The sequence below is a fragment of the Cricetulus griseus genome, chromosome X (genome assembly GCF_003668045.3).
Source record: "Cricetulus griseus strain 17A/GY chromosome X, alternate assembly CriGri-PICRH-1.0, whole genome shotgun sequence".
NCBI classification, from domain to species: Eukaryota; Metazoa; Chordata; class Mammalia; order Rodentia; family Cricetidae; genus Cricetulus; species Cricetulus griseus.
In genome coordinates, this window is record NC_048604.1 from 118888130 (window position 1) to 118904076 (window position 15947).

At 40.5% G+C, this 15947-nt stretch overlaps 1 protein-coding gene across 2 annotated transcripts; it reads left to right on the top strand.

Moving 5' to 3' along the window:
* Positions 1-1670: 1670 nt before the first annotated feature.
* Ddx3x (DEAD-box helicase 3 X-linked) lies at positions 1671-15460 on the top strand. 2 transcript variants are annotated; one of them, XM_027433340.2, is made up of 17 exons: positions 1671-1828; positions 4492-4549; positions 5643-5690; positions 6868-7000; positions 8274-8432; positions 8512-8611; positions 8867-9002; positions 9356-9441; positions 9736-9834; positions 9943-10103; positions 10552-10696; positions 11034-11178; positions 11321-11502; positions 11585-11702; positions 11992-12145; positions 12555-12694; positions 12846-15460. In XM_027433340.2, the coding sequence occupies exons 1-17, from the start codon at positions 1784-1786 to the stop codon at positions 12923-12925; spliced, it is 1989 nt and encodes a 662-aa protein (XP_027289141.1). In that variant the 5' UTR covers positions 1671-1783; the 3' UTR covers positions 12926-15460. The 2 variants fall into 2 exon arrangements, with proteins under 2 accessions (XP_027289141.1, XP_027289142.1); XM_027433341.2 differs by having other exon boundaries at positions 5646-5690.
* The last annotated feature ends 487 nt before the right edge of the window (positions 15461-15947 follow it).

The window sequence follows — 15947 nt, forward strand, 5'->3', positions numbered from 1 at the left end:
GCAGAGGCAGAGGCAGGTGGATCTCTGTGAGTTTGAGACCAGTCTGGTCTCCAGAGCGAGTTCCAGGACAGCCTCTAAAGCCACAGAGAAACCCTGTCTCGAAAAAAAAAAAAAAAAAAAAAAAAAAAGCAACAATAACAACAGGGTTTTGTACTCTAGTGGACTGTCTTATAGATAAGAAAAATTGAGAACCAAAGCCAGAAAGCAACTTGCCTGGGGATTGTTTTATTATTCCTGTATCTCTTCAGAAATTTGGTTTCAATTTTAAAAACTTGCAAAGTAGAGGAATTGTGTGTGTTCTAAATCATGTGATAAGAACTAGTTATTTGAATTCTGGCATTAGAAGGCCCCTTGGGGGATGGTGGAGTGTCCTGCGTTTTTTGTAAGTTGAGGTCAGAAGGGGGTAGGTTTTAGGTAACCTGTATGTGTAGTCATTGCCTGAAAGCTGAGGACTATTTTTTTTGGTTATGCTGTTTAAGGGTCTGTGTTTTTGAAGCTGAGACTTGGGGGGTGGTCCTCCTAGAAGAGGGGGTCCACAAGAAGAGGCCCCTCGGCTGATATATCCCCTTTTCTTCCTATTCCCTGTCAAATGCAGTAACCTGGGGGGGCGGATCACCTCAGGCAGGTGACCCCATCCCAGCTCCTCCAGCAGGTACAGATTGTACCCAGTCACACACCCTCGACTCTCCGGGGTCCTAGGAAAGTTGTTCGAAACCTCTGGAGTCCCTTGCTGTGCCAGCAATCAAAGGCCCGGGTCCCGGAGTGCCGCGCGGAAGGACACAGGTCTCTGCAATGACGCGCACACTCGCGGAGGCTCAGAGTCCTGGGAGGGTCCCAGACTGCCGGCTCTAGATTCGCGTGAGATAGTCTCATTGTTCCTTCCGAGCGGGTGAGTGTGGGTGGCGTACCCGCTACCCAGGCAACGGCGCTGTGAAGCCTCCAGCTAAAGGCATGTCTCTTACACTCCCTGTTCAGGCGGCCCCGAGTGTCACCATCCAGCCTTTTTCCTTTCCCCATTCAGCTTCCCTTCCTCTTATTACTCGTTCCCTCCCCCCTTCCCCCCACTAGTCTTCTCACCCCTCCCTCCCATTCCCAGCAGTATTCAAAGCAGTTTCCCTTCTTCACAAAATGGCCACCGCGCCGGACACCCACGATCACGTGACCCCCCCCCCCCCCGTCCTCATTTTGTCTGCTATATGGAAAAGATGCACCGGCAAGAGAGAAGGCGCATGAGGCCAGACAAAGTGCACTACATCATTATCAAGGCCGGGGACTGAGAGAAAAGGAAGAGTGCCAGAAAGAAAGATGAAAACTGGGTGCATAGGGAAAAAGACGCAGCAAAATAGGCCTAGTTTAAATCTCAGGGCCAGCCCCATTGCTAGAGGACGCAGGGAGATGATTTCTCGCGAGATCTCGAGCAAACATTAAGACTAAGGCATTAACACGAACAGGGGAAACCAAATGCAAGAGAAGCAGAACAGCATTTAATGCGGAGTTCTCTATGCATGCACAACGAAAGGCTGAGTGAACCGACTAGGAACTCTCACGAGAACAAGACGAGATACGCGCCGTAGCTAGGCAGAAATCCTAGCGGCGGGGGACAACCTCCTGAGAGGAGGGCTTACGTCTTACGTGCTTACGTAGCAGCCCTCCGAGTCGGTATATAAACTCGGTGGCCGCGCGGTGCGCTTCAAAGCCGCAGTTCTCCCGTGAGAGGGTCATTGCGGTAGAGCTAGCTCTTGCTCAGCAGCGGAAGACTCCGACTTTTCGGTATTCTTCAGGGATGAGTCATGTGGCAGTGGAAAATGCGCTCGGGCTGGACCAGCAGGTGAGCTGCAATGCTCTTCCATCCATCTCTCCCCTGTCCTAACCTGCTTTGTGGCGCAGCTCTAAGTTCTGTCTTTTCCTTCCCGTTTCCCCGAGGGCTCGGGCCTTCGGGTATCACTGTCTGGGGGCTGTAGAGGGACTGGATGCTTGCAGAGAGTGCTAGTGCCGCTTGCCCCTCCGGCCCGGCTCGGTTTGAGGTATTGTCCCCGGCCAGAGCACAATGGCGGCTTTTGTGTGTGTGCGCAGGCGAGTGGAGGGGGAGGGGAGCGCTCTTTCGGGAGCGCGCGCGCGCACGCGCATCCTAGTTGATTAGTGACCGGCAGGGGGTGGGGGGGAGGGGATTGCACGGCGTGGCGGTACCTTGCCTGAGGTCGGTAGTTTTGGCCCCGGGTTTCTGGGGCTTTCGTGTTCCATGCCTCCCGTGCTCCTGCTTTTTAACCCCTGGAGGCGGCGGCGGCGGCGGCGGCAGTGCCGCCGCGCGTTAGCAGAGTGGCCGCGCAGCACTGGAATGTGGGAGGGGGCGCCCCATGGGGGGAGGGGGCTGGCCTCAGCGCGGGCTAATGGCGGCAGCCTCCTTTGTGTGGCGCAGGCTGGCTGTGGCGCGCAACCTCTCCCCCCTCCCCCCCGCCTGCCCGCCAGCGGGCTCGCGCGCATTTCATCCAGGTTTCTTCGCCACCGCGGGCCCGGTGCGGCGCGGCATGGGACGCCGCGGTTCCCGAGTGGAAAGTTTTGTGACGCAGAAATTTCAGGGCGGATTGGGCGGGGGGGGGGAGGAGGGGAAGGGAGGCCGTGGCCGCTGCGTGCGCACTGGCGCCGAGCTTGGCGGTGACGCGAGCCACCCGGCGCGGCCCTTTAGCCTTCGGCGAGAATCCGACCACGGAGCCCCGAACTCGGCACGCCGGCTTTTTCCTGGGCTCAGGGAAGGACTGCGTGCCCAATCGGAGTCGTCTAGAGGCAAAATGCCCGGAATATGGCAACAGTTTTGTTATTGACTTGTTGCCGCCATTGAAGCAAACTGGGAATATAGATCAAGCCTGGTATCTGATTCCTTCATCTAGATTCCCTTTCTAGGTTTAGAGGCAGAAGAGATGAGCCATCCATCCATCCATCCATCCATCCATCCATCCATCCATCCATCCTCCTACTCTCGGGCCAGTGACCCACTACAGTAAATCTTCCCTCGTGTGACACTTTAACTTGTGCTGCATACATAAAAAAGAAAAAAAAAAACCGAGCACTGCCTGGTCTCAAGGGCAGAGGTTCTCCCCAGTTTTAACACTTCCCATCTAAATGATTATATTCTCAAGAGCCTCATAAATTTGTACTGTATTTAACTCTGAAAATCTAGGAATTTAAGGTCGTTCAACTAATAAGTTTGACGAGTACCAACCAATAGTGCATTTGTCAACTTTAATGTTGCCAAATAATAAATTTAAAAACACCTGGAATGGTACTAAGTGCAGCTTTAAATGGTAAGTACTGGGACAAAGCATGAGAACATTTTTTGCTAATAGCAATGAGGTTACAACCAATTTCAATTTTCAGTGACGACTGTAGTGATAGTGTTTGGCATTATCACTCAACTTTTAACCAGAAATTTATGAACATTTCGTAAACATGTACTAGTTCAGTCTTTCATGGCTTTTGGGGGGCAGGATTATTTTTCATTTGTGGTTTATGCCCTAAGTAGATTAATTACATTGACAGTAGGGTTCAGTAGGTAAAGGTGACTGCCACCAAGCCTGATGACCCAGCATAGGCAGGAGGATTTGACTTCAAGACCAGCCTGGTCTATATAGTGCTTTTGAGGTTAGCCAAGGCTACATAGTTAGATTGTCTACCCCACTCCAGAACTCTGTAAGGCATACACATATACATACATGTACACAATTTTTTTAAAAGCCCATGAAGATAACATGGAGCATTTTTGTAGAATCTTGATGCTTTTGACTTACCAGTATGGGTAGACTTGGAAGGTTGAAGCTAGTAAAATGTTCTTTAGTAAGAACATCAAACACTATTCATGACTAGTTCTGTGAACTTACAGTTAAATGGGAGAATAGGAATTGTTTCAGTTTTACTCCACCACAGTGCTAAGTGGTGAGTGTATTGCCAAAATTGTTTTTTATGCAGTGCTATTCCAATTTAATATATTTGCTGTATTTGAGAATAAAGGAACTAAAGAATAGTTTCAAGATTTGTCTTTGTGCTTTTAGGTTTAAAGTAATATCAAAATGACTAAAAAATCCTATACTCATTTAATGTGTTTTTTTTTGTTTTGTTTTGTTTTTAAGCAGGGTCTGATATAGCCCAGGGTAGCCTGGAAAATCCCTATATTGCTGAGAATGGCTTTGAAGTCCTGATCTCTCTGCCTCCACTTCTCTGATACTGGGACTCTAGGCATTGAACTTGGTTTATGTGGTTCTAGGGATTAAAACTCATGGCATGGGGGCCAGAAGAGAGCAGTGATCTGGAACTGCAGTTGAGTTCTTGATAGCCCTGTTTTAGCCACTTTTTTGGTCACATTCTAAATTTTCTTAATAGCTGTGGGCTCCGTGGGGCAACTTTGAATGTGGGACTAGAAAATGGAATAGAAGGCACAATTGGCTTCTTTAGTGTATTTCATTCAACATGAAGACTAAAAGCAATCTGATTTTCTTCTAGTTTGCTGGCCTAGACCTGAACTCCTCAGATAATCAGACTGGAGGAAGTACAGCAAGCAGTAAGTAAAACATTTTATGGATATATTGAATATCAGAACTTGATATCTTTAGTTTTCTTAGATGTTAAAATGTAAATAAAGAACACTGTTAGAATGTGTTTTCACTGGCTAGAAGTTAAATGATACAGGTCAGTGATCAAGTCCTTCCATGAATAGCATATGTAAGGCCCTATGTTTCATCTCTATTACTGCCAAAAGAATACTTTTAGTTGGCACAGGAAACATTTTATGCATGTGTGTACAGAGGTGCTCTGTAATATTTAGATGTACATATATATATACTGTTTCTTGAGTCTGGTACTTTTAGTTAAGTATTGAGGTAGCTGTCTGGTTTATTTCCCAGACTGTTTCAGTTTAGGTTTCTATTCACCCAGTAAACAATACTATGTATATGTATTTTTAAACAATGGTGAAAGTTTACCTTGCTACATTTCGTGGGTGTTTTTTTTTTGTTTTTTTGTTTTTTTTTTGAGACAGTGTTTCTCTGTGGCTTTGGAGGCTGTCTTGGAACTAGCTCTTGTAGATGAGGCTGGTCTCAAACTCAGAGATCCACCTGCCTCTGCCTCCCATGTGCTCGGATTGAAGGCATTTGCTGCCACTGCCTGTCGAATACTTTTTAATAATTCCAACAAAAATTTCAACTATTTCATCCAGAAGTACAATGAAAATTAGGCTAAAAAGCTGCTGCTAGCCAGTTAAATGCTAGGGTCACCCCTCATTTGTTTTGACGAAGGTTCTCTACAAAGCCCCGGATATCTTGATATTCTTTCTCCATGTAGATCACTCTGGCCTCATCCAGAGATCCACCTGCCTCTGCTGGGACTAAAGGCGTGCACCACCACACCCAGTCTATTAGGTTTAAAGTGACTTTTCCCTTTGGAGACAAGTTTATGTAGCTAGGCTAGCCTTAAACTAGAGGTAATCTTCCTACCCTGCCTTGGCTAGGATTATAGGCATATGCCTAGTTTAAAATCAAATCTTGTTCACCAGCCCATTATATTTGTTAGGAGTGTTTTTTTTTTTTTATAGGGATTTTGTTGAAAGCTTTACTGTGAAGGTATTTGACGTTTGTACTAATTGTATGTTCTTTCAGAAGGGCGCTATATCCCTCCTCATTTAAGGAACAGAGAAGCTACTAAAGGTGAGTCCTTAATACCACTTTGGTAAATCCAATTCTTGATTCATTTAGAAATGAATCAAAACTTAGGGAAAACAAAACAGCTTAGGAAACCTATAAATTTCTACCAGGATTGATTTAAAACACTGGGTTTTATTAACTTTTAAAAGCCTTAACTGATGTCACACCATGGACAATTATCTTCGGTGTCATGGTTTTTATATGATTTATTGGTCTCTTTCTTAATCTGTTATAATTAGTCACGTCTTGATTTTAATTTGAAAAAATAGTTGCACCATGCTGTGTAATACAAACTACATGGAAATAATTTGTTTTTGTCATGGCATATATGACAGAATGAAGATCGACGTACCACAAGATGTATCAGGCACATTTTAGTGATTTGGGAGTGATTGTCTAATTGTAGAAAGAAATTAAAACAAGCAGGATCTTAAATTTTACAAGTGGAAGAGACCTGCAGAAGCAATTAAATTCTTGATTGCTAGTGAAAGCACATGACTCTGTAATGGTAGAGACAAAGGCAGATGGAAAGTAACTTGTAAATGTCTCTGACTAATAAGATGTCATTGAAGCTAGTTAGTCAACCCTACTTGTCTCAAATCTGCCTGTCCTTGAGTATCCCCATTTAGTTAAATGTTTACATTTGACATATTGGGAGCATGTAAGGGAGAACGTTTGAGTATTGATATCATTAAGCTTGTAAATAAACCACTAAAATGATACATAACATTTAGAGTGGTTTATGTGTACAAAGCATCATTCCTATACTTTTGCTGTTGGACCTGAAAAATAACCAAATCAAACTGATGGCTGTTTCTTTGTAAATTCATTCACACCCGTAAAGTGAATGGGAGTTAAAACAGTTATAAGATAGAAAGATAGTACCATCATCATCTTGATAAAAACAAAGTTGTTGACCTCTTAGAGTGGTATTCATTCAAAATATTCTTAGCCTGTCAGATTTAATGATCCTGGTACTTTCTGGTGGAGAGAACTGGAGACTGTATAACCGGCTTAAGTATACTTGTTATGTCTTATTTTCTTTTGCCACCATTAGACTGTTTTTATTGGTGTTTGATACCAGAGAGATAAAAGAGCCCATGGGCTTCAAATTCAGAAAGATGGAGCCTCTGTTAATAGGATTCTTTTGAGTTTGTGGTGGGTTTGTTTTTTATTTTAGGATTCTACGATAAAGACAGTTCAGGGTGGAGTTCTAGTAAGGATAAGGATGCATACAGCAGTTTTGGGTCCCGGGGTGATTCAAGAGGGAAGTCTAGTTTCTTCGGTGATCGTGGAAGTGGATCAAGGGGAAGGTAAGTGAAATCACTTCACATGTATACATTAGTCACTTAGGAATTGATCATTGATTTGACATCTATACCCTGATTGTCAGAAGTAGATTTCAGGCATTTTGTCTACTTACTACATTTTCTTAACTGAAGGATTAAACCTATTACATAGAAATACAAAAATACAAGGCCAAAAATGTAGTCAGTTTTTCTATTTCTCTAGTTTTATGTTCTGTATCTAAAAGGTAATTTCATATAGTGAATGGCCTAATTTGCTTGAGCTCTTTGGTGGACTCTTAATGGCATGTTTAAAAACACCTTATGTTTTTGATTATACAAGTATGGCGAACTGACCCCATGTGCCTAATAACTGTGGTTAGTCTCCTGTATCCAGATTTTTGGCAAAAAGACCTAAACCTAAACATCTTTATTCAGGTAAGGAATTATTTTTAAACCTTTTATTTAATTAAAAAGCTGTCACACGTGAATTATCCCTTAAATGGCTTCATAGTATAACCTGAACAATTGACGTTTGGGGTGCTATTTTTTTTTTAATCTTTACTACTAAATATATTTTGACAAACATTTTGAAGGTATGCTGTACATACCAATTTAAACTATTTTATTTTTCTGAGGACATGGTTTCTCTCTAGACCAGGCTGGCCTCAAACTCACAAGAGGACCTGTCTGTCTCTGCCTCACAAGTGCTGGAATTACAGGCGTTTGACACCATTAAAGCCTTAATTCTTTTTATTTATTTGGTTTTTGTTTTTATTTCCTGAGCAGTTTCCCCTCCCTCCTCTTCTTCCAGTCTTTACTCTCCATCTCCCCTCTTTCCTTCCATATCCACTCCTCCTTTGTCTTCAGGAAAGGGCAGTAAAGCCTTAGTTCTTTTTTTTTCTTTTTTTTTTTGGGGGGGGGTGGTGGTGGGGGGACAGGGTTTCTCTGTATTGCTTTAGAGTCTGTCCTGGCACTCCCTCTGTAGACAAGGCTGGCTTTGAACTCGCAGAGATTCACTACCTCTGCCTCCCAAGAGTGCTGGGATTAAAGGCTCACGCCACCAACGCCCGGCCAGCCTTAATTCTTAATGGTAGAATTTATGAGGCAAGATTGGGCTCTATGACTGTAGGAATAAAGGAAGATAATGATTTTTAAAAATGATAGTTTGATAACTAATCTTATCAGTAAGGATAAACTGTTGACATTTTGTCATTAATCTATATGAGGTAGTTTTTCTGGAGTGGTAATATGATCTGATAATGGTTAAGATTCTAATTTATTACTTTTTGATGCTTAGGTTTGATGATCGTGGACGGGGAGACTATGATGGCATTGGCAGCCGTGGAGACAGAAGTGGCTTTGGCAAATTTGAAAGAGGTGGGAACAGTCGCTGGTGTGACAAATCAGATGAAGATGACTGGTCAAAACCACTCCCTCCAAGTGAACGTTTGGAACAGTAAGTTTTTGAGGCATGTAATTTTGATGAAGCCTTTCTCACTGGTTTTGCATGTGAATTTACCAATTTTTTATTTTAGGGAACTCTTTTCTGGAGGCAATACTGGGATTAATTTTGAGAAATATGATGACATTCCAGTCGAAGCAACAGGCAACAACTGTCCTCCACATATTGAAAGTGTAAGTATTTTATTAAACTACAGAGAAGTATAACTATATATTAGAGTTTGTGGAAAGGGAAACATTGGTTGAGTTTAGTTATCATTTATTAAGTAATTCACTGTCTGAAATAGGAAATGTCAAACATAAAAGCCCAAACTTAAGTAGTTATATAAGTTAAATTTTTGCTGTTTGTTGTCATTTACATATTAGTGTAAAACAGGATGCCTTCAGGTAACATTTCTATTTATTTCATATCATTGAATTTCTTGACAGTTCAGTGATGTTGAAATGGGAGAAATTATTATGGGAAACATTGAGCTTACTCGTTATACTCGCCCAACTCCAGTACAGAAGCATGCTATTCCTATTATCAAAGAGAAAAGAGACTTGATGGCTTGTGCCCAAACAGGTAAGTTCATTGGTTAACAGTAAATGTTGTGGGTTTTTTTCCAATAAAGAAGCAGATATAGATATTTGTACGTTTGTGTGCCATTGAACATTTGACAATACTCAATTCTGTTGTTTGTAGTTTCAGAGAAGCCATAGGTAATATATAAACTGTTGCAATTGTTTTCTGTAAATCCTTTTTAGAAAATAGCAGTTCTTAAATTTGTTGACTCTTGTTTTAGTCAGCTAAAGAGGTTTGAAATTTTTGGGAAGTTTAGTCATAAAGTAAAACTAGTAGTTAACTCCCAATGTTGATTCAGAAGTAGTAAACAGGATTTTATTGTGGTCAATTGAACATGCTTTCTCTTAAAACAGGCTCTGGAAAAACTGCAGCATTTCTCCTGCCCATCTTGAGTCAGATTTATGCTGATGGTCCGGGAGAGGCTCTGAGGGCCATGAAGGTAATTAATTCCTCAGTACTGGGAGTGGGGCCTAGGAGGATTTTGTATGCTGAGCAAGTGTTCTGTCACTGAGCTGTATGCCCATTTACAATGTTTCTTTATAAAAATGAGTTACTGTGAAACTTGTAAGAAGCCATTGAGCATTCCAAATGGTGCTTAAGACCAGTCTAATGAAGTTTTATGGTGTCCTGTATAAATTACTAAAGAAAATGAACTTTTTAAAAGGGTAATTTAAATTTATAGATTAAATTAAGTGATAAGTTGTAAGCAGATTAACACATTTTTATTTCTTAGGAAAATGGAAGATATGGGCGTCGCAAACAATACCCAATCTCCTTGGTACTGGCACCAACGAGAGAATTGGCAGTGCAGATTTATGAGGAAGCAAGAAAAGTATGCATTTTAGTGATTCATAACTTTTCCATTGGTTCTAATGAAATATATTTTATGGCCATGTAAAAATCTTGACATTGAATTTAATAGTTTTTATTTTGTTTATAGTTCTCATACCGATCTAGAGTTCGTCCTTGTGTGGTTTATGGCGGTGCTGAAATTGGTCAACAGATTCGAGACTTAGAACGTGGATGCCACTTGTTAGTTGCTACTCCGGGACGCCTAGTGGATATGATGGAGAGGGGAAAGATTGGATTAGACTTCTGCAAGTATGTATCTATTAGCACTGTCTAAATATATGAAGATTAAGAAGTGGCTTATAGAAAGTTAATCCATCATAATTCCAATCAGTGTTGAAAAGTCAGCTAACATATTAGAGGCTAGTAACTAGTTCCAAGGACAAAGTAGGGACCAGCAAGATGGATAGATTAGCAGGTGCTTGCTGCCAAGTCTGATGACTTAATTGCTGGAACCAACATGGTGGAAGAAAATTTACTCCTTCGTGATTGTCCTGTTTCACATACATGTGTGTGTACACACAAAATAACTCTGACCTTGGATGACTTAAACTCTTAGCAAGAATCATTTGTTTGCTGCATAACTATTAAATGTAGTGTTAAACATTAGCTATACTGATTATATCATTTAAGTTAATTAACGGATAAATCCATAAATTACCTTGATTTCTTTTCAAAATCTTAATGTTTTTCATGATAGATACTTGGTGTTAGATGAAGCTGACCGGATGTTAGATATGGGATTTGAACCTCAGATTCGCAGGATAGTTGAACAAGATACTATGCCTCCAAAAGGTGTCCGCCACACTATGATGTTTAGTGCTACTTTTCCTAAGGAGATACAGGTACTATTATACAATTTCACTTGCTTAAAGATTTCCCTATTTCAATAGGTATTTTCAGGGTTTTGTTATAGACCAGGCTGTCCTCTGACCCTCCTGGTGCTAGGATTAAAGGATTATGTCACCACACTTGACCAAAGAGAGAGGTTGGGGTGGGTGTGTGACAATAGTTTTGGGAGAGCTTGCAAAATGGCTCAATGAGTAAAATTGTTTGCTACCTGAATTCAGTACCTAGAACCCACATGAAGGAAAAAGAACCAGTTCCTCCTTTTGACATGAACACTTCCACAAATACATGCAGTAAAACTACAAAATTAAAGAATGACTTTTTTTTCTTCAGATGCTGGCCCGTGATTTCTTGGATGAGTACATTTTTCTGGCTGTAGGAAGAGTTGGGTCTACTTCGGAGAACATCACACAAAAAGTGGTTTGGGTGGAGGAAATGGACAAACGGTCATTTCTGCTTGACCTCCTAAATGCAACAGGTAAAATTAGGAACAGTTGTAGCTCTCTAGACTGCCTATGTAACGAGGGTCCCTTTGCATCATTTTCCTCCCCATTCAAAACATTGTCAAATGTCCTAAGTATTAAGTTATTAATAGTGATAAACATTATTTTCTAATTCAGGCAAGGATTCCCTGACCCTAGTATTTGTGGAGACCAAAAAGGGTGCGGATTCTCTGGAGGATTTCTTATATCATGAAGGATATGCCTGTACCAGTATCCATGGAGACCGTTCTCAGAGAGATAGAGAAGAGGCCCTTCACCAGTTCCGCTCAGGAAAAAGCCCAATTCTAGTGGCTACGGCAGTATGTATAATTTTTATTCTTGTTTATTGTGTCCAAATACTTGTTTTTAGTGGGCCATATATAACAAAAGTTATTATTTCAGGTAGCAGCAAGAGGACTGGATATTTCAAATGTGAAACATGTTATTAATTTTGACCTGCCTAGTGATATTGAAGAATATGTACATCGCATAGGCCGTACTGGGCGTGTTGGAAACCTTGGTAAGTGTTTGGTTACCAGCTGTCTTGATTGTTATTTTTCATTGTTATGTGCAAACTTAAATATGCCTACCTCTGCCCTCAGTGCTGAATTACAGGTGTTTCATAATTACGCATACCCACCTATAAGGTTATAGTCCTTTAAATATTACCCTATTTTCAAAAAAATGCAGTCAGTATTAATTGGTTAACTGGCTGATAGTAATTTCTTTTTATTAGCTGATGAGAAAAGTAAGAATGGTAAGCTACCTTTCTGGAAGATCTTTACTTTTTCCTTTTGGAACTGTTTTAGGTCTTGCCACTTCATTCTTTAATGAAAGGAACATAAATATTACCAAGGATTTATTGGATCTTCTTGTTGAGGCAAAACAAGAAGTGCCATCTTGGTTAGAAAACATGGCTTTTGAACACCACTACAAGGGTAGCAGTCGTGGACGTTCTAAGAGGTAACGGGTGTGCACGTGCTCGTGTGTATCTGTGCATATATATATGATGCATACCAGTATTTTAAAACTTGTTTAAAATACATTAGTGTCAGCCCATCAGAGCTTACAACTTTGAAAACACTATTGGGGGTCTGGAGAGTTGGCTCAGAGGTTAAGAGCACTGTTCTTCCAGGGCTCACAACCATCCATTATGAGATCTGGTGCCCTCTTCTGGTGTGCAGATATACATAGAAGCAGAATATTGTATACATAATAAAATCTTAAAAAAAAACACTATTGGGAAAAGTATGGCTGGATAAGGAGTTTGTAAGTATGAGAATTAGAAGTTATTAGGAAGTGTGACAGGAGTTGGGTTGGATACCTTCCTTCCTGTCAACCAGCATCAATCTGTCTATCCTGTCCCTTGCAGCAGTCGATTTAGTGGAGGGTTTGGTGCCAGAGACTATCGACAAAGTAGTGGTGCCAGCAGTTCCAGCTTCAGCAGCAGCCGCTCCAGCAGCAGTCGCAGTGGTGGAGGTGGCCATGGCAGCAGCAGAGGATTTGGTGGAGGTAGTATTTAGTATTTGTTTTTAAATCTCATGTAATTTTTGTAAAGTCTATGTTAAACCCAATTAAGAGCATTCAGGGAAATTCAGCATTATAGATTGCTTCCATAAATGATTTAATTAATTTCTTTTTTTCTTTTTAAATCTCTCACTAGGTGGCTATGGAGGCTTTTACAACAGTGATGGATATGGAGGAAATTATAACTCCCAGGGGGTTGACTGGTGGGGTAACTGAGCCTACTTTGCAGTAGGTCTCCCTGCCAAACACAAGCTAATATGGAAACCACATGTAACTTAGCCAGACTATACCTTGTGTAGCTTCAAGAACTCGCAGTACATTACCAGCTGTGATTCTCCACTGAATTTTTTTTTTAAGGGAGCTCAAGGTCACAAGTAAAGATGAAAGGAACAATCAGCAGCCCTGTTCGAAGGTGGTTTGAAGACTTCATTGCTGTAGTTTGGATTAACTCCCCTCCCGCCTACCCCTTATCCCAAACTGCATTTATAATTTGTGACTGAGGATCATTTGTTTGTTAATGTACTGTGCCTTTAACTTTAGACAACTTTTTATTTTGATGTCCTGTTGGCTCAGTAATGCTCAAGATACCAATTGTTTTTGACAAAATAAATTTACTGAACTTGGGCTAAAATCAAACCTTGGCACACAGGTGTGATACAACTTAACAGGAATCATCGATTCATCCATAAATATAAAGAAAAGTGGTAGCCTGCATTAAGGCTTTGATACTTGCAGATTGGGGAAAAACAAACAACAAACGTCTTGAAGCATATTAATGGAATTAGTTTCTAATGTGGCAAACTGTATTAAGTTAAAGTTCTGATTTGCTCACTCTATCCTGGATAGGTATTTAGAACCTGATAATAGTCTTTAAACAAGCCATTCCAGTCATGATGAGGTGATGTATGAATACATGCATACATTCAAAGCACTGTTCTCAAAGTTAATGCAAGTAAATACAGCAATTCCTCTTTCAATGTTTAGGCAGATCGTTAACTATGAGCTAGCCAAATGTGGGCATGTTATTACAGGGAAAGTTTAAAGGTCTGATAACTTGAAATAGGTTTTTAGGAGAATTCATCTACTTAGACTTTTTAAATGCCTGCCATAAAAGAAATTGAAATGGTAGAATGGCTGACCACAGCAATGACCAGCCCTCATATAGGGCTCTGGATGATTTTTGGTCTAATAACGCATGCTAGTGTTGATGTTTTTTGGTCAAGAGGGGATGAACAGGAAGAATTATGCAGCAGGCTTTATTTTAAATGCCGATTCACATTACTCTGTTCAAGCTGCGTTGAGATGTTAAACTGGCTTACTATAGACTTTGTAAAAAATGGCTCCAGAAGAGTAAAAAACTGAAATCTGAGATCACACAGGTTGGAAATATGTACATAACTGCACAAGGTGTCAATTCTGCTCTACAGTGCAGTTTAGTCAGTTTTAGTTGCATAGGTTTCCATTGTATTTATAGTCTGTTTATGCTAAATCTGGCCAAAGACGAGCATTGTCCACCACTAAAATGCCTATGCCACTTGGAATTCTGGGCTAATTTTGTGACCAGAATGCAGTGATCAAAACGCTCAATCTTTTTGTAGTGGCATAGGAAGACGGCAAAAATTTCCTAAAGTGCAATAGATTTTCAAGTGTATTGTGCCTTGTTCTAAAACTTTTATTAAGTAGGTGCACTTGACAGTATTGAGGTCATTTGTTATGGTGCTATTTCAATTAGTCTAGGTTTAGGCCCTTGTACATTTTGCCCATAACTTTTTACAAAGTACTTCTTTTATTGCACATTCAGAGAATTTTATATATATGTCTTGTGTGCGTGTCCTTAAACTTCCAATCTTATTTTGTCTCTTGGAGATTGTTGAACGCAGCTTGTCTAGGAAAGGGATGGGACTAGATTCTAAAATTTATTTGGGACCATGGGAATGATAGTTGGGAAGAAAACTTTGCACACGACAGATTTCTAGATACTTTTTGCTGCTAGTTTTATGTAATATTTATTGAACATTTTGACAAATATTTATTTTTGTAAGCCTAAAAGTGATTCTTTGAAAGTTTAAAGAAACTTGACCAAAAGACAGTACAAAAACACTGGCACTTGAATGTTGAATGTCACCGTATGCGTGAAATTATATATTTCGGGGTAGTGTGAGCTTTTAATGTTAAGTCATAATAAACTCTTAAGTCAAATTAAGCAGACCCGGCATTGGCGGTGTAGCCATAACTTTCTGATGTTAGTAAAAACAAAATTGGCGACTTGAAACTAAATCATGCCAAGGTTTTGATACACTTGTCTTAAGATATTAATGAAACACTTCAAAACACTGATACAAAGTGTCCAGATTCTCAGATGTTTGTTGTGTGAGTTTTGTTTAGTTGTATTTTTTTTCAGTGAATGTCTGGCACATTGCAATCCTCAAACATGTGGTTATCTTTGTTGTATTGGCATATTCAGTGACTTGTACATTCAGCAATAGCATTTGAGCAAGTTATATCAGTAAGCAATATTTTCAGTTATGTTTCAAAAATAAGAATGGGTTTAAACTTGCTGAATGTAGAGATTGACCCTCAAGTCACTGTAGCTTTAGTAGTTGCTTATTGTATTAGTTTAGATGCTAGCACTGCATGTGCTGTGCATATTCTGGTTTTATTAAAATAAAAAGTTGAACTGCACAGTCTCCTTTGTTGTTGTTAATTGTGGTTTACTTTAGAGGTGAAAATAAAGTTGTGCTCTTGCCTGAATTGTAATGTGTCATTTGGTTGTCCATTTCTTAAAATGCCTCTTGGAGACAGAATGACTACAGTGGTGGAATATGCATGTGGTTTGTACTGTTAGGCAATTTTCTTTTTGGAGACAGGATTTCTCAGTATAGCCCTGGATTCTGCCTCTAATTTACAAAAGGTGGGATTAAGGGCTTGCAGCTATCACAGATGGTGCTGTTTTTCAAGACAGGAAAGGCTTTTTTTTTTACAGCCAGCTCTGTAGACCAGGCTGACCTAGATCTCCAGAGCTCCCTTCCCAGGTGGTAGAATTAAAGGCATGTGCCACCAATGTGAGTCTCTTGATAGGTAAGGTAGCTGAATAGTGCAAGGATGAGTTGGGTAAAAAAAAGTCAGGTGTATTAATCTAATGGGTTACAGTTAAATCTACTTGGGACGAGAGCTGCTGTAGTCCAATTGTTACAGGCCCCTAATGTTAGTACAGGTGTTATGAGAATCTGAACTGAAA